This window comes from Haliotis asinina, chromosome 4, assembly GCF_037392515.1.
Source record: "Haliotis asinina isolate JCU_RB_2024 chromosome 4, JCU_Hal_asi_v2, whole genome shotgun sequence".
Lineage (NCBI taxonomy): Eukaryota > Metazoa > Mollusca > Gastropoda > Lepetellida > Haliotidae > Haliotis > Haliotis asinina.
This window is the reverse complement of record NC_090283.1, coordinates 37,544,064-37,570,748: the sequence shown is the minus strand read 5'-3', so window position 1 is coordinate 37,570,748 and position 26,685 is coordinate 37,544,064. Positions and strand designations below refer to the sequence as shown.

Genomic DNA, 26,685 nt, shown 5'->3' with positions numbered 1-26,685 from the left:
GCACCCCAATCACAGCCTTCGTCACTAAACGTCTCCGCTGATATGTTGACAAACACCGCACTTCGGTGATGACTAACTGCATGGAACTCTGGGTAGGTGGGTTCTAAACCACGGAAGTTCGTCTGGTAAAGGTTTACGTATTATTAAGGATGTGCCACTAACGTATTTTGAGATACATGTCAATACCAATCACGACATGCTCATGACTCTATGACATATATTAGAGATGTATCTACTATTCTTACTTAAATGCATTTCTCACATGGTGCCTTATCAGATATCGTTCGGTTTTCGGTTATTCCTGGCAGTGGCAGAGTGACAGTGACTCTCAGTCTAATTGTTTTCTAGTGTTTTTGTTTCAGATAGAATCACTATTCCGAAATGAAGCGTGGGTTAGCTGACCATAGTCAAATGAAGGTGGCACGTGTCTAGATGTCCTCCGAAACTTTGGAATTTTACTTTTCATTTGGTCGTAATCACATATAACAGTTCGATAGTCTAAGTTGGTAATACACTTACAGTATCTCAAACAGATGTCTCTTACAACTAATATGAAGGTATGTAGGTGAAAAATTGTTATGCCCTTCCATTTGAAGTAATTTGGATTGTTCTTACGTACGGTAATATTAGACTAAGTTTGAAAGATCATATTCATATGACTTTAGCCTATGCTGGACTTCTTTTCAAAACATTTGTGTCACACTTCAAAATGTCATAGATTCTATATTAGCGTATTAAGTTCCTTCTCCAAAGCAGAAGCTTTTGATTTCACATGATCTAGACCACAGTGCCAATGTCTGCTAGCTGTGTGGTGAAATAGAGGCGAAGAAACAGGCTTTAGAGATTCAAAACACACTTTCACTTGTGAATCTTCAAAGGCGTTTAAAAGCTGGCATAGTAATACAGGTCAAATTTTATGGATAGCAACTTCTTGAGTTTATTTTATGACGTTTTGGGGCTAATCCTAGCCCCCCTCTGCAGGTTGAGCTGAACTGGACAGTGAACAGTGAGGGGGCTAGGATAAGCCCTGAAACGTCGGAAAATAAACCCAAGAAGTTGCCATCCATAAAATTTGTGCTGTAACACTTCAGTTGTCAACCTGAACAACCCATCATTTTAAAACATGATGACGTGAAGATCCTGGACAGAATAGGTTTTCAGCACCTATGCTTGCCACAAAAGGTGACTATGCTTGTTGTAAGAGTCAACTAATGGGATCAGGTTGTCAGGCTTGCTGATTTGGTTAACACATGTCATCGGTTCCCATTTGTGCAGATTGATGCTCATGCTGTTGATCACTGGATTGTCTGATCCAGACTTGATTATTTACAGACTGCTGCCATATAGCTGGGATTTAGCTGGGTGTTCCTTAAAACTAAACTCACTCTCTCACTCACTGTGTAGCATGCTAAATCACCTGTGTCCGTAGATATTTGAAATATATATTTGGACAAAACTTTAGCTACATAAAACAGATTTGAATTATTTGAAAAAACAGAATTTAAAGTAATTTTCATCATCCATTGTAAGTAATATGTGGCAGGCTTCAATTAATCCAGTCATTTTTCTTGTTCATGTATTGAAAATTAAACATGAAGTCATTTCAGCTTAGAAAAAAATATTTTCTGTGCACAATATTTCAAACCAAACAATAAAACAGTCTCTTTAGTACACCTTTGGGATTGAGACTAATCATTCATCATCTTGTTCCCAGGCTGTGGAGGTGAACTTGCCATGAGGTCAGCAGGAGGGGAGGTATGAGGCTCCATCTCAGAAGGCAACATGGCTGAGTCTTCCTCAACCTCAAGGCTTAGTCTTGTTAGTCGCCATGAAGCCAGCACAATAAGTCATATGACTGACCTAAGTCGCTGGTCCATCTTCAGTATTCTGGAGCCAGAAGTACTAACTTCCATCAAGAAAGTGTGTGTGTTTGGCAGTTCTGGAAATGAGGCTATTTTCCTGACTGATGATGATGATGTGTATGCCATTGGTTCAAACTGCAGCAGCTGCCTGGGACTAGGTACTGGAGTGAAAGAAGTAGTAGTTCTTTTGTTTCCCATACTTCATTTACTTCTTTTTTTCTTTAAAATTTAGACCTTTAGCACAGTGATGTAAAATTGCATAATTTCATATTAGTATTGGTTACCTCACACTTTATTGGTTATGTTATATATCAAGTTAGGAGAATCTGTATGAATTGTTATCCCCCCGGCATGTAATGCGGGGGGATATAGTTGACACCTCATCTGTCTGTCCATCCATAATCATTTTGTTTCCGGAGCATAACTCAGAAACCGTTCAATATTTTTAGACCAAACTTGATAGATATAATAATCTCAACCTGTAGTTGTGCCTTTTGCTATTTACAGAGTTTTGGCATTTTTATTTTTTTTTTGTTTTTCCATGGAACATTTTGGTGTTAGTCTAACGGTGAAGTAGGCTTAGTTTCCAGAGCAGACCTCAAAAACCGTTCAATTTTGTTTTGCAAAACTTGGCTGATATATCAATCAGAACCTGGAGTTGTGCCTTTTGCTATGTACAGGTTTTTGTGATTTATTATTTTCTCGGTTTTCCATGGAAACGTTTCGGACTTAGTCTCATATTTTTAAAAGTGAGAGGTGTGTTTCGTTTCCTGAGCAGAACTCAAAAACTCAAATATCTTTCAGCAACACTCGGTAAATATGTGTGGCAGACCCCAAAGTAGTGCCTTTTGGTATATACAGATTTTTGTGATTTATTATTTTCTCGGTTTCCATGGAAACGTTTTTGACTTAGTCTCAAAATGGATGGATGGGCTTCGTTTCTGGAGCAGAACTCAAAAACCTTTCAATATTTTTCTGCAAAACTTAGTAGATATATCAATCAGTGCCTTTTGCTATGTACAGGGTTTTGTGAATTATTAGTTTCTTGGTTTCCATGGACACATTTCGAACTTAGTTTCAGAATGGAGGGATGGGCTTTGTTTCCTGAGCAGAACTCAAAAACTTCTTAATATCTTTCAGCAACACTTGGTAGATATGTAGGGCAGACCCCAGACTCGAAAACCATTTTATATCTTTCAACAGATCTTGGCAGATGTATGAGACAGATCTTGAAATGGTGACTTTTGCTGATTACAGATATATGGCATTTATATTTTTCATGAATTCCATGGAAACAATTCAAACTTAGTCTGAAAAAACAATAACTAACTGTCAGATGATTTGTTCTTTTAAACATTTTGGGGGCCGGAGGGATATGTCATCTTCTGATGACTCTTGTTTTAATTTTCTAGTCATGTTAATAAAATCAGTCTGTCAAATATTAACATTCCTAATGAACAGTTATGAAAACATCTGGCGACAAGGTCAGTCCCAAAAAACTAGGCAAGTTAAGCTGATGTGCAGTGTACAAATAGAATGTGTCCTGTTGTTGAGAACAGAGTACAGGATGTGTCCTTCCTTTGTTTCTCAGGTGACACCCACAGTAGTTTCACCCCAAGGAAGATTGAAGGACTCTGTAAGAAAAAAGTTGTTGACATTGCCTTTGGGAGTGGACCTCATGTTCTTGCAGTCACTGAAAGTAAGTGTACAGTAGTGTGTGCGAAGATGTGCTGACTTCAGCAGTGCCATAGGAGTATGTGCCAGTGATAATGTGTTTCTTGAGAAAGGAGGTTGAGGTCAAAGATTCTGTTCTTGATACTAATGGCTATAAAGTGCTTGGTGATGTCGCATAGAATTTACTCCAAGAACAAACATGTACCTTATAGTAACCGTACACCAGCCCTTTCACTGTGTATTTGAAGAGCTGAATTTAACTTGACAAAGTGTTTACAATGATATCAAAACTATTAAACAAATATCACCCTTTCAAGGTAGAATTATATGTTCAACATGTTGCACAGCAAAAATAACTTCGTTTCCGGACACCGGAAACCTAACTGAAACAGAATGGAAACTTAAGTTTCAGGTATGTTTCCGGATCGTTTCTTTACGTTTCCAGTAAATGGAAACTCACAAATTACCCACAATCCGGTAAGGATCCAGTGAGTTTCCGTTACCCAGATTCCTGTTTGGGCTCCAGTGGGTTTCCGTTACCCAGATTCCAGTAGGGATCCAGTGAGTTTCCGTTACCCAGATTCCGGTAAGTTTCCACTGGGTTTTAGTTACCATCATTCCAAAGAGGTTCCATATGTTTTCCACTATTCTCTACTTTCAGATAGTTTCAGTTACTTAATTCAGTTAGGTTTCCCACTGATTTCCGTATCTATGAAATACATTAACTATATTCCGTAGGTTTCAATAAATCAGAATTTGTGTGGCTATAGTTGGTTTTATACTTGGTTATTAGCATGCATTGATTACCACATGTCCACACGATCGATGATTGTGTAAATTATATGACATAATACATTGAAATACATGTTCACTTCAATTATCTCAACACCACCTGGACAAAAAATAAAAATCAGTCAGTCAGTTGGTTTCTCTTTATTCATCATATACATTGATTTAGAAACTATCATCAAAATTTGCTCAGTAGCATTAACATGTAGGAATACACACACATAACAAAAACAATACCAGCTATATTTACATCACATTGTTCTCATAGTGTGTCTGTGTTTTACATTGTCACAAATCACAAAATCCTGTCAGTAGATTTCTCTTTATTCAGAGAGGAATGACTTGCCCACTCACAAGCACATAAACCACTTACACACATGCATATTTATAGTTATTATTTATCATTTTGCTAGGAACAAGGTTAAGTGTTTTCAAAACCTACATGTTTGGAATCTGCGACGGAATTTTGACTCAGAAACAGAATCTTTAGTTGTTGCTTTCCTTAACGTAGTGAACGCACTATCCTGAATCATATTCTCAGTGACCAGGCTGGAAGATCTTTAGGTTGGCAGGGACTGAATGCATCTTGTTGGGTGGCGTTGTAAGGTCTTCATTTTTGCCCTGGCTCTGGAACACGCTGGACCTATTCGTTCATTGCCTAGTAAAGTCTTACAGTGTAGCAGCTCCTCGGTTTTCCCATGAAACTTCAACAGAGAAGACAAGGTTACAATCTCCTGTGTCAAACTCCACAGGTGATGTCAATTCTGGGGTTATGACTACAGCCACCTCCTGTTTCCTTTCTCAGTCCAGTTATTAGCTAGATTCTTCATGCGCTGTTGGAGTTTCTGAAAAAAAATACAACTAATGAAGAAGTTATGTCCATCGTATATTCTAGGGAGCGATGCTTGGTCTAATTAGATAATGACATGTTACGATGATGGGTAATGACTTGAGATAAGAAAAGTTATTTTATTGCAGTTATGTTGTGATGTGACAATACGCAGCACAAATGTCAGAAAATTGGGTGTTTCAAACCCTGGTGTCAGGTAGTGTATATAAACTGGTACAAGTGGTATTAAGTAGTCCAGTTTCAGGAACTTACAGATTCTTTCTTTTGTTTTAGCATCTCCCGTATGATTTCATTCTTTCCTGCCTTCTGTCATGTCGATGATCCCTCTTGCTCCTCTATATTCCCCTGAAGGCTTCTGTTAAGGAAAGCATATGCGTTCATTTTGATTTTTCAAATAATATATTATTACAATCCCACAGCCCTTGTTTTCATTATTATCATATTCACCATGTATCAAACAAAATAATAAGTAACTATGGTATATGCACCACTAAAAGGGTAACATAAGTTTTCTAATTATTAATTAATTAGCATTAACATGATCAACGTGATCAAGTAGAAATTATGCACCACGCAAATCTGCAAATTAGTGTGCTACGTCAATTCTACTACATATTATGGTTGCATCATAAGAAATAATGAAAACATCAAAGCTAACGTTATCAATGATTATGAATATAATCTGGAACAATACGCTGATGATACTGAACTGTTTCTTGATGGGACTGAAGAGACATTGTATTCTGCTACTGACAACTTTTTACAAAATATCAGGTTTGAAAATTTAGATAAATCGAAAGCAACCTGGATTGGATCAAAAGCTAAATCTATTGATAAGGTGTGTAATGATCTGAAAATTGAATGGATAGTTGGTGTATTTGATGTACTAGGTATTAAATTTACACCAGATCACTAAGAGTAGTAGGTAAACAACACCAGAAAAAGACTGGAGGAGATTAATGTAACTGGGTTGTGCTGGGTATGGAAGACATCCAAACACAGGCTACGGGTGTGAGGTTTTATTTGCAGAAGAGAAGTATGGACACCCTGTAACACAATACGATAACAATAAGACAGTATTATAAAAATCAATGTTCTATCTCAAAAACATGGTTCTTTCTTCATATACAGGTGATTATTTCAGTCATAAGAGACATAAAATCATTATTTAGACTACACAAATGGTTTATCAAGGGTGATAACTCAGGTACTTGAGGCATACCATAAACATGAAGAAATATTGTTATGGATTATATTACACATTCTAGCTAATTACCACATTGTGGTACCAATGATATCAAATGAAATCACAGGTACATAGTTGTCATAATATACTATTTACAATGTATACCAAGAACAATAATCAGTAGTGAAATTATCCATACCCTGTGGGTGATACTGGGGTGTAAATTGCCCTGGGCAGCCGCCTTATACCTTGAATGACAGTATTCACCTGCACAGGAACACGTAAATACAAGTAAATGACAACCAGACACATAATGGATTCCCTTCCATAAACAATACTACACTTAAGATCAGTGAGGGAACTATTCCACATTGTAAATAAATACAATGCATTCAAATAGATAACACATTCACTCGCTGAAGATCCACACTGGAACATTCACAGAGGAAGGTTAGAACAAATCAGAATATTTTATCCCTACTGAGGTAATACCTATGTTGACATAACGATACCATACCAACAATAAATATGTTACAATACATCAAAGTGTGTTTTAAACATAGCTAAGTCTACCTACATATATACATATAGACTAGCTGGCAATAATACATATTACTGACCTTGAACAATACTAATCCTTTATCCTAAGTAATGACTAGTCTGCACGTCAAAGTCTTGTCAAGGTGGATGAAAAGTGAAGGGTTTAAGCTGACCAATGAAAGCATGGCTTGGGTTAAAACAAAGAGACAATGACAAACATGGAATAAGCTGAAACCCCTTTACATTAATAGGCTGCTCCAAAAGCATAGTAAAGAGAAGTTAAAGAAAACTGCTATCCTGACAACTCTAAAATGCCACAACATAACAACACCTGAATTAGATAAAACTATTTACAACAAACTATTCAGGAATGGTGTCTGCCACATTAATAGACTTATCAGTCTTGGAGAAAAAGAAATGTAACACTTATTGATAAAATAACAATAATAAAATTGGTTAATATTTACGATTCTTTGCCCAACCTACCATCAGGCTATATCACTTCCCTTGAAAAAAATGATTTGTTTTAGATTGATAATGATAAAATATAACATAATCAAAACAACTATGAAGAAGGGGGTTTGAGAGTGGTTGATACTAAAACGTTTATGGATACTTTGAAATTATCTACTTAAAGACAATATGGAAAAAGATGTGATAAGGATAAGCCATGCAATATACGTTTCAAAGACATTGAAATTACATTATGGTTTATATAACCTTTTAGCAGGATGTGCTGAAAGCGTAGCAGGTATTTTAAATATATTATCATGTCGAGCAATACTAAAAGTTGGAGAAAGTCATTTTACCTCAAATAAGTCCGAACTTTTCCATGATTCTTCTCACAACATCCAGAAACATAAAGAGACACACATTTGGATTATGAACATATGTCGATTGGTAGTATTTTCCAACTATTATCATGAACTAATTATTTCATCAATATTTCACTTGTTGATTTCCTGCATATTAGTATTATGACCATTTCAGACTCAGCGCGCAGGTACATTTTAATTTCACATCAAAATGCAATATCTACATCAGTCACCATGACGGAAGTCGAAATGCGAGCGAATGGTTACTGTAAAATAACGTTTCATTCGATACAAACTGAAAATTTCATCTGAAACTTACCTGACAAGGATGGGGCACTGTTATTTTTTCTGCCCTGGGTGTCCGTTGCGATTACTCTAAGGTTCCCAGATCCTTAGTTCCAAAGCTTCAATTGTGAAATACGTTGCCATATCTCAAGAAAATTGTAGCAAGTATACAGACTGCAATCTCTACTACCTCACTCTCACAGACCATACTTCAAAACAAGTACAAAGTTTTTCCAATCTCGCGCTTGTACGTTTGAACAAAGATGGCGGCATTTCAAACAAAGACTCATGGGTGCTCAGTTATTTTCTAAATTCTATTGTAAACATGTCACTTGTCTGCTTACCCTTCATAGTTTTAGAAAAACAGTGATAACTGCAATATGTGTTTAAGTATATTGTTTGTTTTCACAATGACATCACATCTCGCTAGGCCTTATTCATTCCTAATCAAGCGCTTCCGGTTACATAGTCTGGCTGCTAGGTGGGCAGCGCCTGCTCCATTGGCCGTGACGAACACAGGCACCTGGCAGCTCTCTTCCTTGACAGGCATTAAATAAATGAAACAGTAGTATCGATGGATGTAGTCTGGTTGTAATAAAGTATTCCAGCAATGTAAGCTTTTTCTATACCGAAATGCCGAAATTGCCCGACAATGATTCCCATTTAGCATTCCTTATGTCTGCACTAAATATTCAAAGTTATAAATCAAGGTCTGATGTATTGCATGTTGTGTAATATATGGTTGGAGCAGCATCAAAAGGAATTATCAACAGAGTTAAAATAACAAACATGGATAAAAGGATTAACCGATAACAATCTAATTGATGAATTACTTTTATCTTGCACTGCGGATTTGTCAAAAGGGGGGTGGGGGAGGTACCCCACTGTGCCCCTGCCTTTGTTTCAGGGTGTGAATCAGTCACCTGTAGTTAACTGTCTAAGGGGGGATTAACAAGGGATTCAGTACAGTCTGTTCTGAAATTTATTGTACCACAGCATATAACATTCACACATGATACTTGATTCTTTTAAAATATACTATAAAAATGGCGTATGAACATGATACATGGCATACATGATACTTGCATTTTTGTCACCATTTCTCTAATACACAAAAAACAATGCATATACTATTCACACATGATACATGACACCTTTGAATTATAATGAAAAAAAAAACCCATCATTCAACACAGTTCACTGTCAGCTGCAGACAGTAATAGCTGCTGGGGCTAAGAGCCAGTTAATACCTTGTCACAACACGCCCCCACTAAATTGTCAGGTGCTCCTTGAGAAGATACACCAATGCGAAAAACAAACCTAAAAAAAGGCACATGACACGGAACAGGTCTTTTGTCAGCTGCAGGTGAATAGCATATTGTTGGACTGTTTCGTGTGAATATTGATAGGTACATTCCTCGAACAAGGTAATAGCCTAATGGTTAACGTTAGCTTGTTTTAAGTTTGATTTCTCTGTTTTGTTTTCATTTTTCTTGTAATAACATTTTAAAAAGTCATTGCATTTCAATTTTCTTTTCACTGTGAAGTTCTTCTAGGTGAGACAGACATCAAGTTACAGCTGGGGCAAATGTGTGTGAAATATGTTTCCCTTATATTTTATGTACCCTAGAACAAATTTTATAAATTCACTAAAACAGATTTGTTGTGTTTTGTATTATGTTGCTGTACAAAATATAATTCTGCCCCAGAACGTTCACGAACATATTGTTCTTTTTGGTACAGTTATATGTAATGTGCCTGACCACTCCCAGTTACTGTATATCAGTATGTACCACATTGAGAAATATCACAAATGGAAACTGAAACTCAATGACGCCTTACTCAGTACTTCCTAAGCTTAAGATTTTTCCTAAGTTTCCCAAACAAGACCTAAAAGAGACTGAGTAGAATCTTAAGTTTCCATATTCTTTCAGTTAGGTTTCCGTTGTCCTGAAGTTATTATTATTTTATGTAACAATATCCTCTATTTGAATTCTGGCATACAGAAACACTGAGATCACTAAGATGAACATAGCACATAGGCAGGTTAATGTAGGTTTCTGGATATATGCATATCGAGTCACATTTATTTTTGTACAATCGTTTCATTCAAGATCTCACTAATGGAAACCATCGATGATCTTTCCAGTTGCTTTATGCAGTGGAAACTGACAATGATACTTTCCTATCAGATTCCATTTCTGGAAACTATTGTTGTTGGTTTCCGACAGTTTCCAGACGCTGAAAGTAATCTTGATACTTTCAGCCACAGGAAACTGCCGGAAACCAACAACAATAGTTTCCATGAACTTATATGATTTGACATACCTATCTGACATTTTTCATGTAGGTTCCCGGAAATCTCGAAATCTTATTATTTTTGCTTTGTTATTGTCTTTCGAAACTATTTTGCAAATGCAACAGTACGTAAATATAGTCCCCAGTGGACCAGCACTGAAGTTTGTCGGTTCAGATACGCGGAAATGTTGTTTTTTTCAGTTTCCGGATACAGAAACCTAGCGGAAACCTACATTACCCAGTATCTATAATAGTAATACCAAGTTCCAAGTTATTCTTACTATGAATGTTTCAACGAACTGAAACCAAGTGGAAACTTCTAAAGACAGTTTCAGTCGCAGAAATATGATGGAAACTAAGACTTTTTAGTTTCAGTTTTGTAAAGTATACGGAAACTCTCACTGCGTGTTTCCATATACTGAAAAACAGCGGAAACCTACATTACCCAGTATCCATTGGGTTTCCGCAAAAACGGAAACTAAGTTATTTTTGTTGTGTTGATATCAAAACTATCAAACAAATGTCACCCTTTCAACGTAGAATTATATGTTCAACATGTTGATTTCAGCATTAGGTATGAAACCCTTCATAAGACATTCACTTCTCAGGCAGACTTGTTCAAGATATTGCATGGAATCCAGCCACCTCTGAATATTATTTCAAATGTATGTTTTGTAGACTGTCTGAATCAGTACATTCTGCAGTGAGTCTTCAAAACATACTTCTTTATAATAAGGCTTAATTACAGTATCAACCTATAAATCATTTTTACGATATTTCATTAAATGTCCTTGGATACTGCCTTTCAAGACAGTTTTGACCAGGCGATGTGGCCACACACCATTTGTGTATAGGTTTGAATCCGGCCGTTGCTAAGTGTTGAATGCAGCATGTACACAGATGAGCGACCAGGAGACAGGAAACAGAGTCATGTGTATGTGCATGGCTGACCAATCTTTTGCCTTGTCTTTCAAAGATGAAACTGTTGGTGACTGCTACATGTATTGGAGCAGAGGATTACAATGGCTGTTCTCTAGCATCTTGCAGGTTAGATAGACAGAGACCATGATGCAGACTAACTTCAACATTGGTTATTTGTTCCAGATGGAGATGTTTACAGTTGGGGTCATAATGGCTATTGTCAGCTTGGTAATGGAGGCTCCAATCAAGGTTTCCAACCTGCCATTGTCAACACAAATCTTCAGGGAAAGAAAGTCTTTCATGTAGCCTGTGGCAGCCATCATTCCATGGCATTAACAAGTGAAGGGGAGGTAATCCAAAGATAATTTATATTTTTTTTTCTATCTCACAATTTGATAAACTGAACCCACATGAATAGGCATGCAGTAAGCACTGTTAGAGTCCTCCTTGTGGATGAACGTCATTCATGCAGCTAATGCTTGTAGTGCATGCAGTGCCGTGTGTCAGTTCTATAAATAGTCCTGAAAGGGGTCATTGTCACCTCAGGTACTACAAATGTACACCTCAGAAATGTGCACTAAACAAAGTGAATGTACAGAAGCATACCAGGGACCTTAAATGACAGACAAGTCCATATTCTGCAATCCAAAACTGAAACCATATGTTGTCCTCCTTTCGATGATTGCTTATGGTACTGTGGATTGCCAATTATTTTTATAGTTTATCATTCATCACTATGGTAAATATTACTGTAACCAGTAGTATATACAATGGGGGTTCTGGACCACTTTCAAGAAATGTCTCTACAAAGCCTTATTTAGTAAATAAGGCTTTGGTTGGGACCTTAGATCTTGCTACTATTACCCCTACTACAAAAAGGTTGGGTGTCTATGAAACAGTTTACCGTGTATTGGTTGGAGGTAACACTGTGCCGTACGGTACGATCAATAATTCTTCTCTTACAAACCCCCTACCCGGCCCACCCCTCAAGTAGTACAAGTTAGGTTCGTCGGCTTTCATATCCACTTTATCTATGTTGTAAGTTTTGACTGACCATATAGGATCGGTGGCCCGCTTACGGCTATCGCCCTCGTGTTCCCCTACTACTTAACGTTTGTGCCTATGTCATGTTTATATCGATGAAACAGTTTAACGTGAACCGCCTACGATCTCTTTGGTGTTCATAATAAAGGCTTGCTGGGCTTTTTGTATCCCCTGTTCTATGTACTTTTTTTTCTCGTCCTCGCTGATAGCAGACTTACGAGACTTGGATCGAATATCTTGTTTCATTCCGTTATATTTTTTGAGTTCAGAGAGGATTGAACGAAACTCCTCTTCTGAGATCTTACTATCAGAGAGTGCCGTGGAAATACGCTCACTCACTGTGTTCAGCTTTGCTTCGGCCAGAACCCTGATCTCGTCGTGTTTCAATGCCTTACGATTAAGTCTGCGTGATACTAACTTAAGCGCCAATCCTGCCAACCCTGCCACCCCAGCTGTTATTTCAATACCTAGCACTATAGGTGCAGCCACGATGGTAGCCAACAACCCAACGCCTGCCGCCCCTAGTCCCATGCTGGTTGCCATAAGGGTAGTGTCAGCCCCGTCCACGATATTGAAAGCTCTATTATATTTTTTACATAGTGCTTTCCGCGTGTCACGGTCTTGTTCTAGTTGACGTTTCACATCACATAACTGCCTCAAGCGGAACCCATCTACGGTTTCCAGTGTCTTCGCTACTTCCTCTACGACTGGATACAGACCCATCCTATAATATATATTTTGAAAGATATTTTAATTGGGTTTCAGTTAATAGTCCATAAGTGAATTTGAATTCTACAAGGTCTATACCACTAGTCAGGGTAATAGGTGAGAGGTTAATAGACTTTCCTGTTGTAATCAAAACCCCACTGAGGCTTATTAAGCGTTTTATATGACCCGGGGTATCCCGTTGTATAATAATACGACAATGTTGACCTAGGTGTTCGTCATACCAGCGTACTGTCACCCCGGGTACAATTTGGTGTACTCTTGAGTTGTTTTCAGTGCTTAAATAAAAGAAGACTTCTATGATGAGTGTGGAAGGGGAATATATCTCAACAATATTTATATTACTCAAACGATTGCTAAATGTTAATTTTTTTTTTCCTACAGACATTAACCTATTTACGGAATTAATAGACATCATGAATCCCCTCTCCGGAATGATGAAATCCCCGATCCAGCTACCGTTGTTACTAATCTTAGAGACCCACTCATTTTCGTCCATTGTTATGTAAGGTGAGGCGAGTGTTAAGTTGATATTCCATTTAGGTTCTTTAAAATGTGATAACGGCACCCGTCTGTACACGTTGTCTTTGAAGTGCAGGATGTATAATTCATCTTCCTCACCAGGCTGATCGAATCCCTCCGTATCTCCTAGGTCATTAAGCGTAGTGTTGGGATGATGACTGGTCATTATTATACTATTACGATATAATTTCCAACTGGTTTTCTGATAATAATTCAGGGGTTAACTTCATACCCATGAAGTGTATGTTGTTAGGCAGGAAGATATTGATTAGTGATATCTTGTTTTCCACGATCACGTTGACCCCCTGCAGACTGGTCTTGGAGTCGACACCCACCCGCACGTAAACATTGCAAACTTGATACTGATGTTGTTTGCCCCACCCGAGTTTGATCCCCTTCACAATCTCGACATCATTCCCCGATGGTTCCCCTAGGTAGACTTTGATGATCAGTGTTGCGTTTGCCGTTAGACTCTCTAGTAGAGTGGCCATGCCTTCGAATTCAGACACCAACTGCAATTTCACGTTTTGTATGGCCGGTTTACTCGATAGCATGTGGGCTGCCACAGTGTGGACTGGGCTGACGACTACGCTACGTCTCTGAGTTGGGACGTAAGCCACGAGCATGGTTCCATTGTTCACGACTTTGTTTAGGTGGTTGTCTTTGTTATCCGTGAACACGTAGGGAGAGACGAGTCTAATATTGATAAACCAGTTGTTATCGGGTAACAACACCCACTTGTCATCTTCGGTGAAGACGAGCATATATGGCTTGTTTCGGGCGACGGTAGTGCTCTCAACATCGTCTAAGTCGAACAGTTTACCCCCGAACGATGGGTATATTACCCAATTATTATCACCGGTGTTGACAAGGGTGTACTTAGTGTTGACTGTTGCTCTTGTGGTATCTACTATATCACTTAGGGTTCCACCGGAGGGGATTTCAATGCGTTTGTAAATGTTGTTTTTCAGTTGCAAGGCGTACGATTTACCATCTACTCCGGGAGCGTCGAAACCGCGTGTGTCTCCGAGGTCGGAGATCCCGATATTGACGCATTTTTTCACTCCGGGTCCTTGTGCGCTGGTCATTTTATATGAAGCGTTAAGCTGAGGTATCCTATATTTACAGGATTATGATTTATATCTAACACCGATATTGTCAGCTCAGGTATGTTGCCCTGGGTTAATCTCTTATACTGCCGTGGTGAAAACGACTCGGTTCTACCGTCGTTGTATTTCTCAGTTTTCACCGGCACTGCTCTCAGTATAGTGGAAGGGTGACCTCCTTGAATGTTGTACATTGTGCTCACCTGATCGAGATGTACAGCTCTCGGTACGGTACTAGGTCAGGTAACTTCGTGCCTGTGACGGTTGTTGTTGGTTTTATCTCGTCAGGAGACAAACCGAGTATCCTCGCTAATGGTCGGCCGAGCCTCAAGGAGGTTCTTCCGTTGTTGATTAACACCACTGTACCGTTTGAGTCGTTCATCTTGAGTTCGGCTCCCAGGGGTTTGAAGACCTCGTCGTTTAGAGAGCACACGCTGTAGTAGCCGTCAGTTATCTGGCTGCGAGTTCCACTGACGAACAGCTTATTGTTGCTGATATTAATGTTAGTCCATTGCGGTAGGTAGGTGATATCGCAGAGTGCGACTTCGAGTTGACCTGACGTGTTATTGATCGCGTGCGTCAGCTGAACGGCCTCACCGCTCGTTATTCCTGGAAGTGTTATGTACATATTATAATATATGAATTATATATTATAATATGGATTTAGCACACTTGAAAATCGTGGTGAATGCAGATGGTACGGGGTTTAAAACAACCTTTATTGATATCTTTGAAAAATATATCGTGTCCGTTAATAACGATCAGGCGGTGGTAAACTGGAATCAAAACCCAATGCAGTTTTGGCAGAACCAACTCAACTTTGGTGTGTGGTGTGCGACGACAGGGTCGGGTGTGACACCAGACTACGGTATAGACGAACTGAGTAAGGCGGTTATTTTGTTTCATATTTATTATCAAACGAGACGAATATTAAAGGAAATAAAGGCTCCTCTTCCCCAAGATATAGGGTGGAGTATGACGAATAACGGCTATGATAGACGCGCTTATGAACGTATTTGTGGGGAGTTTGAGATTCCAACGAATAAAGACTTTCGCCTTCCTGGTGTGAACCATGGTCTCGGTATAGTTCTCGTGTACTTCTACAGGTCCGGAACATATTATGCCGGTTCTAAAGATGGTTCATACAACCCAAACCGTCATACATTTACAGGCCCCACAACGAATGAAAAGATCCATGTCAGCTGTATAAAGCAAACCAATCCTGATGCAGCCACAGCCTGGACTAAAATGATCTCAAAAACATCGAAAGGATTCACTCGTGCTGGTACAATACGCTTGAACGACTCGATTCGAACGTACGTGTGGGTGCTGTTGGGTGCGCAGTCGATGACGCGTTCCAACATCCTCGGTAAGGGAACTGCTTACGACGCTCAGACACAATTCGTTTCCAACGTTGAGGATGCTATCAATTCTCCAGTTGATCTCCCGAGGGCCATCGACCGTTACCAAAACGTGTTAGAATATGCCAGATCGAAAGTCAATTACGTGTTCGGCGTGGGGTTGTACATGGCTCCGAGTGATATGCAACTGAGAATAAAAAAAGTGGTGGGTTATAACAACAAAATAGTCATAGCCACGGTGGACCAAAAGTTGGGTATCAACCCCGATATTAACACCCCCTATATCCCACACATCCCACCACGTGAAAAGGGTTTAGTGGCGCCACCCCCGGAGTCTAAAGTTCATGTGCCCCCCACACACCCCCATATACATGTGGGGGTACCCCCCTATCAGCAGCATATTGATAATAAAACGGCCCTGGTGGTTGGTGGGGTAACTTTGGGACTTATTTGGTTAAAGATTTCTTAGCCGCTACGTACACCAGACCCGCCACGGCGACGATGGCTGCCCACAGGTTTTGACTGAGCCACATGGCAGTTTTAGACAGAGCGCTCAACAACCACGAGACGATGCTACCCAGGATGCCGGGAAGGGCTTCGGCGGCTTTACCAGCCAGTTTAGCTAGGCCTTCCCCGAGTTTTTTTATCCAGTCTTTAACACCCCCACCGCCACTTGGAGTTCCCCCGCCGCCGGCAGGCCCCACAGGGGTTCCTCCCACCAGTGACACCACCAGGGTTGAAATGATGAAACCCAATGCAGTCAGAATACTGGCGATGGTGATCCCTTGCTCCCGGAATAATATCCGAATCCTGTCTGCTAACGTGGTGTCTCGGTGGAGGACTTGATTGATGGTTTCCCGTATACGGCTGACCTGGGATCGAAGCTTTTCTTTGAAGGAGGATGCTGTCTCCAGCCAGACCTTCTTTTCCTCTTCCAAATCACGTATTCGTTTCTTTCAGAGCCTCGTCCTCAGTTTCACCGAGTTTTTTCCTTTCATAGGCGATGTGGTCGTCTATCTCACTCATTTTGGCCGTGCTTTTCCAGAGATGACCACGAATGGTTTGCATTAACAGGTCCAACCCCCGCAGTTCCCTAAAGGTACTTTTGAGCCCCGGGAAGGGCTCGTTCTCGTAGTCGGCCAACACCTTTTTAATATCATAAGTCATGTTTTGATCCGATGGGGCGTCCCTGATGCCTTCCAGACTTTGAACTAACTCCGGAGGAATCTTAGGTCGCGCGCCACCGTAATATTCTAAGCCTAGTTTATCGCGGATAAAGTCAATCCCATATTTTCTGGCCAATGTTGATAAGGCAAGCGATTTTCCCGTGCTTTTATTCACGAGATCGGCATCCGGGTGAGCCTTCAAACGCAGCGTTTTATTGATGAGGGTAAACTTGGAATGTTCCCTTCCCGGCTGCTTGATGTTGTCTCTAGTTTCAATTGCGTTGTAATAATCGTCGACGGCGCCCTTAATGAGTTCGGCCCTTTGCTTCGATAATGAGGTCTCAACTGCGTCGACAGCCGGCTGTAGGCCCGTACTGAATGAGGTCTCCTGGTCATCATCGAATGCCTGGGCACTATCACCCGACATCTCCGTCATATCTATGTCTTCATCCATTAGTATTAAAAATATATTTCATTTATATAACAATGTACGGTAGAAAATTAGATCCTTTCAGAAGATTGAGAGAGCCATTAGGAGCCAGAGCCGTGCGCCAGTCGGTGACCATCACCAACAATCCCAGCAAGATAGACCAGAATCAAACTCTGCTGGTTAGATTTCCAAACCTTGGTGAGAATGACCTCATTGTACCAGGCACTGTTCGACTGGCGTTCAATATCACGTTGACCTCCGACAACGACAAATGCGAGCTAGTGCGGAACGTGGGTCGAGCTATCATCAAGAAAACGACCGTCAAGATCAGCGGTAACGAGGTGCTGAGCATCGACGACAGCGACGTGTTTCACTGCTACAGGGATCTCTGGAAAAGCGAGGGAGAACGAGTCAATGATGTGTACCAGGGTATCAGCAAATCAACCCGGGCGCGCATAGGGTATGTCTTCACGCAAGACCAGCAAGACAAGCTATCGGACGGTGAAAAGGCCATCGCTCGAGCATACGGGAATCGATTCTGCGTGCCGCTCGACTTCGAGTTGCTCACGGGACACGCGCCGTTTTACCAGGCCGCGCTGGGTGATAGGCTTGAATACGAGCTCACGTTTAACAACTATAGCAAAGTAGTGCGTACGCCGAACGGTGATGAGGCCAGTTATGCCATAGACAACATCTCTCTGGAGTTCGACATGGTCACTAGCCCGGAGCTGGCCAGGCAGGTTCGAAGCCAGTACTCTGGGAAGATGGCTATCCTGTACGATCGCGTACTGAGGCATAGATCAGTCGTGCGAGATAAGAGCGACACTGTGTGGAATATCAACCTGAACGTGCCGGCGCGATCGATGAAAGGTATCCTGGTCGTCCCCGTGGAGTATTACGATCCATTCCGGAGGGACAGCGAGAAGTTTTTCAACCCCGAGATTGAAAAGGTGGAAGTGACCATCGAGGGCGTGCCCAACCAGCTGTTCAGTCATGGTATGAGACCACACCAGCAGTGGGATGAGATAAAAAAGCTACCAGTGGGGGACTACATAACAAAGGACCTGGACCTCGGCTCCGTGCAGATTGGTGAATACCTGACCACCAAGTACGCCCTATGGTTGGACATGCGATCCACGGATGATGATAAACTGCATGGTAGCGGGCGTCGTATAGATAACGGCAGCGAAGGGATAACCATCCAGATTACTAAGAAGGCTCAACCCGCTGGTAAGTTGAAATTATATCTGTACGTTATTATGGACGCGCAACTTAATATAGACAATGGGAGATTCGTGCAAGCCATCTACTGATGGGGGGTACCCCCCCACACCCCCCAACAATAAACTGCCCCACCTCCCCACTGACCCACACTGCGCTATAGTGTGCGGGCAGACTGGCTGTGGGAAGACCGTTTTCGTGTTGGATATGTTGGAGGGTTACTACAAGGATGTGTTCGATAACATCGTTATCATGTGCCCTACTCTGAGCATGAATAAAACGTACGCGCGACCTTGGGTGATGACGGACCCGGACGTACACAAAATTGACCCTGGAACACGCCTGCAGGACTGGTTGAAAGCTCTTCACGAGAAATTTAAAGGGGAACCGACGCTGTTCATACTGGACGACTGCAGCGCTAATCGCGAGATAACAAAAAAGAGAGACATGCTATCGTACCTGGCCTTCTCCGGCCGGCATGCAAATCACAGCGTCTGGGTGCTAACGCAGAAGTTCAACTCGGTGTTGAAAGACCTCAGGGAGCAGACGCGATGGGTGGCCTTATTTCACTGCAAGGACAGGGATTCGTTCGAGGAGTGTTTGAGAGAGAACGATGTGATGAGCAAATTAGAACGGGAACGGGTGAAGAAACAGCTCGCTGAAACTAAACACGCTAAGCTCGTTCTAAAAACCGACCAACCAGTAGCATATATAGTATGCTAAGCAAAGCTAAGCAAAAGCTAAGCAAAGCTAAGCAAAGCAAAGCAAATGCTAAGTATAGCTATGATATTTGAAGTGTTTGTCGTGTGCAACTTAACCTTCATTTCACTGTGTTTTGTCTGCATCGGGTATTATATAGTTAAAACTAAATCTTACTTGTTATATTATAAGATGGAGTGTGAGGAATTGCTCGAACAGTTGGAGGGTTCCCCCACTGTGGGGGATTCCCCCAAGCGAGAGAAACTGGTGGCGTTGGCTGTTGGCGGCAAAGCCAAACATTACTTTGGAGACTACACTCCGGATAAAATTCACAAAATGTCAGCCGAAGAAATCGATAAGCTGTACGCTAGATACGAGTCCCGGCTCGGAGCAGAAATGACAAAGACAATAGGATCGGCTATGACCCAGATATACACCGGTATTGTATCACACTTCCTTCCCATTCCACCAGAGCGCCGACTTTACCTGTGGGAGGACCTCGAGAAAGACCCTTTTATCGAACACGCCGTGAGCTCTATCAGCTGTGGGCTGTACCACAAATATGGTATGTTGTTGGCTCCAGTGACGGCGGCGATTATCACGGGAAAACATTGTCAATTTGAGAGAAAGAATAATAATAATAGTATAGATGGATGCTGCACAGGAAACCCCAGTGGGGGAAACCCATCCCGAGGTGACAGTGGAGACCCCACCCCCAACAGTGAGTCCCGAGGTGGAAACCCCTTCAGTGGGGGTGCCCCCAACAGTAACCAGACAGAAGAATCCTAAGAGAGTAGCTGCCGGTAAAAAACGGTGGTGTAACCAACATAAAGTGGCCAACCCAACCCGACTGTTGTTGGCTGTAGGTGTAACTGCTGCCTTGGCTATCTCGTGGTTATACGTGGGGGTACCCTCCCACAGTGAGCCACCACCCAACAGTGAGCCCCCCACCCCCACGGTAGACCCGCATATCATGTTATAATTTTAATATTTTATATCATATACATAATGTCTGAGGGGAAAACGTTTGTCAACGACGCATACCACGCCACAGTGGTCGCCAGTCTAGCCGTAGGGTACGCTCGGTTGACTAAAATGGTGCTTAAACAACCAACTATCAAACTAGATTTCAACCTGCAGGATATGGGTATGCTCATAATGAACCTTGGTATGGCGATGGCCACAAAAGACATCCTAGTAAAACAAGGAATAATACCTGATAATATAATGAAATAAATATAGGGATGGCCACGATAGCTATGATGGTCGGTGGGGCGTTAGTGAATGCCCTGGCATTTTCCGGGAGTAATTTCCTCTTCTCGAAACTACGAGATGATCACGCGGCTGAAATACAGGAAGAAAGGAAGCGGCACGATCTCGCTACTGAGAAATTACAAAGAGCACAGGCTGAGTTCGCTAAAAAACGCCTCCAGAGGATCGATTTTATTAATGAACAACTCCAGCGTGAAAACCATGCCGTTCAAACGTTCAACGATGTCGATGAAGCAATGAAAGAATACTACCTACTAACTGGTAAACAATTGGAACCGCTCAATAAACCCACACTCGCTCAGTACTACACACCATCCAAGGGACAAATGAATCGTGAACTGGGCTTCATAGTGTTGGGTATAGCAGCTACTGCGTTGGTTGCGAAGCAATTAAATTAAAATACCTATATAAGTAAACATGAGACCCGCTCCATACCGATGCGAATACATACTTATGGGGAAGACCGAGGCCTGTGGTAGGAAATGCAGGAATCAGGGGTTTTGTTGTTTCCATATGGGAAGTCCTAACTACACGTGTTCTGTGTGTGGTATCGGGGTTAAAGGACACTACTGTCTATGTAAAGCTCACGGAGCGAACGTAGTCAGACATCAACTCATCTACGAGAATAAAAAAGGCTACATAAAAGAACGTAGGCGACTGCTCAAGATAGACTCCAATGCGTGAAAGGGTTACCTCCCTTTACTGTGAAGCAATTAGACATTGGTTCTCTTAGGTGTAAACACTATGTCTACTGTACGCGAGCTGAAGAGGGTCGCAAAACAGAGAGGTGTGATCGGGTATTCTCGAATGCGGAAGTCAGCATTGTTGAGATTACTAGGTTTAGAAGTCCCTCCTACGGTAACACAATTAAAAGCTCAAGCAAAACAGCTTGGATACACGGGTTATTCAAACCTGGGGAGAGCCGGGTTAACCGCATTGTTATCACATGCCCCCGTAGCAAAACCTCCCACTGTAAAACAACTGAAAGCCGAGGCACACGATTTGGGTTTAGGTGGGTATTCCCGTATGAGAAAACCACAGCTTGTAGAATTATTACGACAGAATAGAGCTATTGACCTACAGTTCGTGCGCACTGAGCGCGCTGTAGGCAACTATTTGAGAGGTTGGCGCATGCACGTTGATAGAAACATAGACATTACAGATATCAAGCCTCTGATAGCTGATAAGGTCAACCAGGAACTAAATAACCTAGGAAGTATCAAGTTTCAGATCACAGTGAAAATGTCGCTCGATAAGCAGGTTGGGAGTACCACTGAGTATGTTCAGCCTTACTTCCGAGGTCAACAAGAGGTCGCCACACATACAGAGACCATTGACGCATCAATCGATACCAGTTTTCAGCAGATACGAGAATACCTAGAACGCTACACACACTTGGGGTCCGGGTGGGCTGTAGATAAAATCGATAATGTCTATCTAGACATAGCTAACAACGTGCCGTTCAGAGGCAGGTCATACCTAGCCTTGCCTCCCTACTATAGGAACAAACATGCCATAGTAAACGTTAAGAATAGAGGAAACGATTGCCTGAGGTTAGCTATCAGGTCAGCCTTATTCCCAGCTGGCACTCATTCAGATAGGCTTTCTAGCTATCCCCAAGACGATGGGCTCCACTGGGATGGTATAGATGAACCCACCCCCATATCCCAGATCACTAAAGTAGAAAAACAGAATAATCTGGCTATAAATGTCTTTGGGCACAAAGGTAACACAACAATAGTACACAGGGTCAGCCCGGTGAAGGATCGCCAAGTTATCAATATATTCATGATCCAGCGAGGTGACAAGTATCACTACACATGGATAAAACACTTTAGCAGGCTGTTGTATGACCAATCGGCACACAGAGAAAAGACCCACTTCTGTGAACGATGCCTACATGGCTTCACCCGAGCTGATTTATTAGAATCCCACCGGGATGATTGTCAAGGTGTGGGGCAGACGGCCATACGAGTCGACATGCCTAAGGAAGGTGATAATATCCTAAAATTCAGTAACCACAAGAACCAAATGTCTGTGCCTTATATCATATATGCCGACTTCGAAGCCTTAGTGGCTGCCGCCGGCGAGGCTCCCAGTGGTAGCTTCACCCACAAGACACAAGAGCATAAAGCCTGTTCGTTTGGATACATTGTCGTCCGTTGTGACGGGGAAACGAAAGCTCCGGTAGTGTATAGGGGCCCTGACGCGGCTGAAAGGTTTCTAAAGTGTTTGCAGGAGGAAGAAAAAATTATTAGGAATGCATTGTATAGAATCGCTCCCATGCGTATGACCCGAGTCGACAGGCTAGCTCACGCTAGTAGCACTAACTGTCACGTGTGTGACTCACCACTTAACGGTGATTCGGTGAGAGATCACTGCCACATAACTGGTAAGTATAGAGGCGCCGCTCACAGCGCGTGCAACCTCAAGCTTAAAATCAACCCTAAGACAATAAACATCCCTGTTGTCTTTCACAACTTGAGAGGGTACGACTCACACTTGATCATGCAGGCCATCGCGAAAATCGATGGTAATATAACGTGCATCCCCAACAACATGGAGAGATACATCTCCTTCAGCTTAAACGGACTTAGGTTCATTGACTCGTTTCAGTTCCTCCTGTCGTCACTCGACAGTCTGGTCAAGGCTAACAATACCTTCCCTATCACCGATCGATACACAGACGCCGAGACTAGACCCCTGCTTATGAGGAAGGGTGTGTACCCCTATGAGTACATGGATAGTTGGGTCAAGTTCACCGAGACCAGACTACCCCCTATTGACTGTTTTTATAGCAAGCTGAATGAGGCGTCCGTCTCACGAGATGATTACTCGCACGCGACTAACGTATGGAATAAACTGGGTTGTAAGAACCTGGGTGATTATCACGACCTGTACTTGAGGACAGATGTACTGTTGTTAGCCGACGTGTTTGAGACGTTTAGGCGGACGTGTTTAAAGCAGTATAAACTCGACCCCGCATGGTATTACACCAGCCCAGGTCTGTCGTGGGACGCCTTGCTTAAAAAGACCGGAGTTAATTTGGAATTGCTCACAGATTACGACATGCACCTATTCATTGAGAAAGGCTTGCGAGGTGGGATTTCCATGGCATCCAAACGATACGCTAAAGCAAATAATCAATACGTGAAAGGTTACGATCCTAACAAACCAACCAATCACATTCTCTACCTAGACGCAAACAACCTGTACGGCTGGGCCATGAGCCAGTATCTACCTACAGGGGGATTCGAATGGGTACCACACGTTGATGTTATGGGGGTTGCACCAGATTCGAACAAAGGGTATATCCTCGAGGTTGACTTAGAGTATCCCAAGGAATTACACACATCACACAACAGCTACCCCCTGGCCCCCGAACGTATGAGGGTTAACCCAGACTGGATGTCTGAGTACCAACATAACTTGTCAGGTGGGCGTGTGACAGACGTTGAAAAACTCGTGCCTAACTTAATGAATAAGACCAAGTACATCGTTCACTATCGCAACCTACAGCTGTACCTGTCGTTGGGTATGAGGCTGACCAAAATACACAGGGTGCTCATGTTCGACCAGAGTCCATGGATGGAGCCCTACATCAGAATGAACACAGACCTACGAAAAAAAGCCACCAGTGATTTTGAGAAAAATCTCTACAAGCTCATGAACAACTCGGTGTTTGGTAAGACTATGGAGAACCTGAGGAAACGCGTGACCGTGAAGCTGGTTCGGTCGAGTGAGGAAGACAAGCTCAGGAGATTGATAGCCAGTCCGGCATTCAACCGTAGTAAGATATTCACAGACAACCTGGTTGCCCTACACATGAAGAAAAGCCACATAAAATTCAACCGGCCTGTTTACGTGGGGATGAGCATCCTCGATTTATCCAAACACCTGATGTACGACTTTTACTACAACGAGCTCAAGAAACAGTACGGCGACAGGTGTGAAGTGCTGTACACTGACACGGATTCCCTGCTGATGGAGATTCGAACCGAGGACGTGTACGAGGACATGAAAAAACACCTCGATTTATACGACACCAGCGACTACCCTAAGACCCATGCCATACACAGTACGGTAAATAAAAAGGTCCTAGGTAAGATGAAGGACGAGTGTGCTGGCACGCCCATAGCCGAGTACATAGGTTTGAGACCTAAGATGTACTCCATACTGAAAGCCGACAATAGTGAGATCCGGAAGGCTAAGGGGGTTAAGAAGTATGTGGTGAAACAACACATCAAACACACCAGATTCAAGGAAGCCCTGTTCAAGACCCGTACCTTTAGGCATAAAATGAACACACTTAGAAGTGATGGACATAAGATATACGGACTGACTATAAACAAGACGTCCCTGTCGCCTATGGACACGAAACGTTGGATAGCTATTGATGGGATAAACACATACGCGTATGGACATGAAAAAATTTGAGGCTATTTACTACAGCCCGCGTGGGTACTGGAAAGGAGCTAGCGCAGTAGATAAGCTAGCTAAAATAGCGCGAGTACCCCCGGAGGAAGCCAAAGCGTGGCTTGAAAAACAAGCCCTGTGGCAGATCTATTTGCCGGCACCACGCTACGTGCCTAGAAGGAGGTTCGGTATTAACATACCTAATAGCGTTCACCAGGCAGACCTACTGTTCCTACCCCACGACAAGAGGTACAAGTATGCCTTAACCGTAGTGGACGTAGCCAGTCGTTACAAGGAAGCCGAACCCTTGACCACGAAAGATTCGGCCCAGGTAGCCAGAGGATTCGAACGCATATACAAACGCAGCCCGCTGACGTGGCCAACAGAGCTGCAAGTTGACCCCGGACGGGAGTTCATGGGTGCCGTGTCACAACTTCTAGCCAAACACGATACAAAGGCCAGGCGTGGCACGGCCGGAGCCCATCGCAGCCAAGCCATAGTTGAGAGATTTAATAGGACTTTGGCTGAGCGCTTGTTCGGATATCAGTATGCTAGGGAGATGGTCACCCCTGGAAAACGATCGACTGAATGGGTCACGAGGTTACCCAAGGTGGTGTCGGCAATCAACCATGAAGTCACCCGTCTCACCGGTAAGAAACCGGCAGACGCTATCAAACTAAAATCAATAGTTGCAGAGTCGGCCGCTCCATTGCGTGGGAAGGAGAAACAGATACCAGATAGGGCCCTAGTGAGGTATCTATACCAGCCGGGGGAACACGAGGGTGATAGCCGTAAGCGGGCCACCGATCCTATATGGTCAGTCAAAACTTACAACATAGATAAAGTGGATATGAAAGCCGACGAACCTAACTTGTACTACTTGAGGGATGGGCCGGGTAGGGGATTTGTAAGAGAAGAATTATTGATCGTACCGTACGGCACAGTGTTACCTCCAACCAATACACGGTAAACTGTTTCATAGACACCCAACCTTTTTGTAGTAGGGGTAATAGTAGCAAGATCTAAGGTCCCAACCAAAGCCTTATTTACTAAATAAGGCTTTGTAGAGACATTTCTTGAAAGTGGTCCAGAACCCCCATTGTATATACTACTTAACCTATCTATGAAATGTTTTTACATATATTGTGAATGTAAGGAGGTATCCTGAGAAATAGTTGTTGTATAAATAAACAGACTAATTATTTTTCCTTATCCTAACTCATACTTATTTGGTTATCTCCTCCCTCTATGGGAAGATAGTGGATTGCCAATTATTTTTATAGTTTATCATTCATCACTATGGTAAATATTACTGTAACCTATCTATGAAAATATTTTACATATATTGTGAATGTAAGGAGGTAACCTGAGAAATAGTTGTTGTATAAATAAACAGACTAATTATTTTTCCTTATCCTAACTCATACTTATTTGGTTATCTCCTCCCTCTATGGGAAGATAGTGGATTGCCAATTATTTTTATAGTTTATCATTCATCACTA

At 42.1% G+C, this 26,685-nt stretch overlaps 1 protein-coding gene across 3 annotated transcripts in view; it reads left to right on the top strand.

Moving 5' to 3' along the window:
- Positions 1–16: 16 nt before the first annotated feature.
- The window catches only part of LOC137281531 (RCC1 and BTB domain-containing protein 1-like), a 102,532-nt gene continuing 75,863 nt past the window's right edge, over positions 17–26,685 (top strand). Inside the window, exons 1-4 of one of the 3 annotated variants that reach the window (XM_067812815.1) lie at positions 17–92; positions 1,715–2,020; positions 3,454–3,561; positions 11,404–11,570. In XM_067812815.1, coding sequence (XP_067668916.1) covers positions 1,783–2,020; positions 3,454–3,561; positions 11,404–11,570 — 513 coding nt within the window. In that variant the 5' untranslated portion in view covers positions 17–92; positions 1,715–1,782. Of the gene's footprint in view, positions 126–1,714; positions 2,021–3,453; positions 3,562–11,403; positions 11,571–26,685 lie in introns of all 3 variants that reach the window. The other 2 variants (XM_067812814.1, XM_067812816.1) reach the window with 2 other exon arrangements.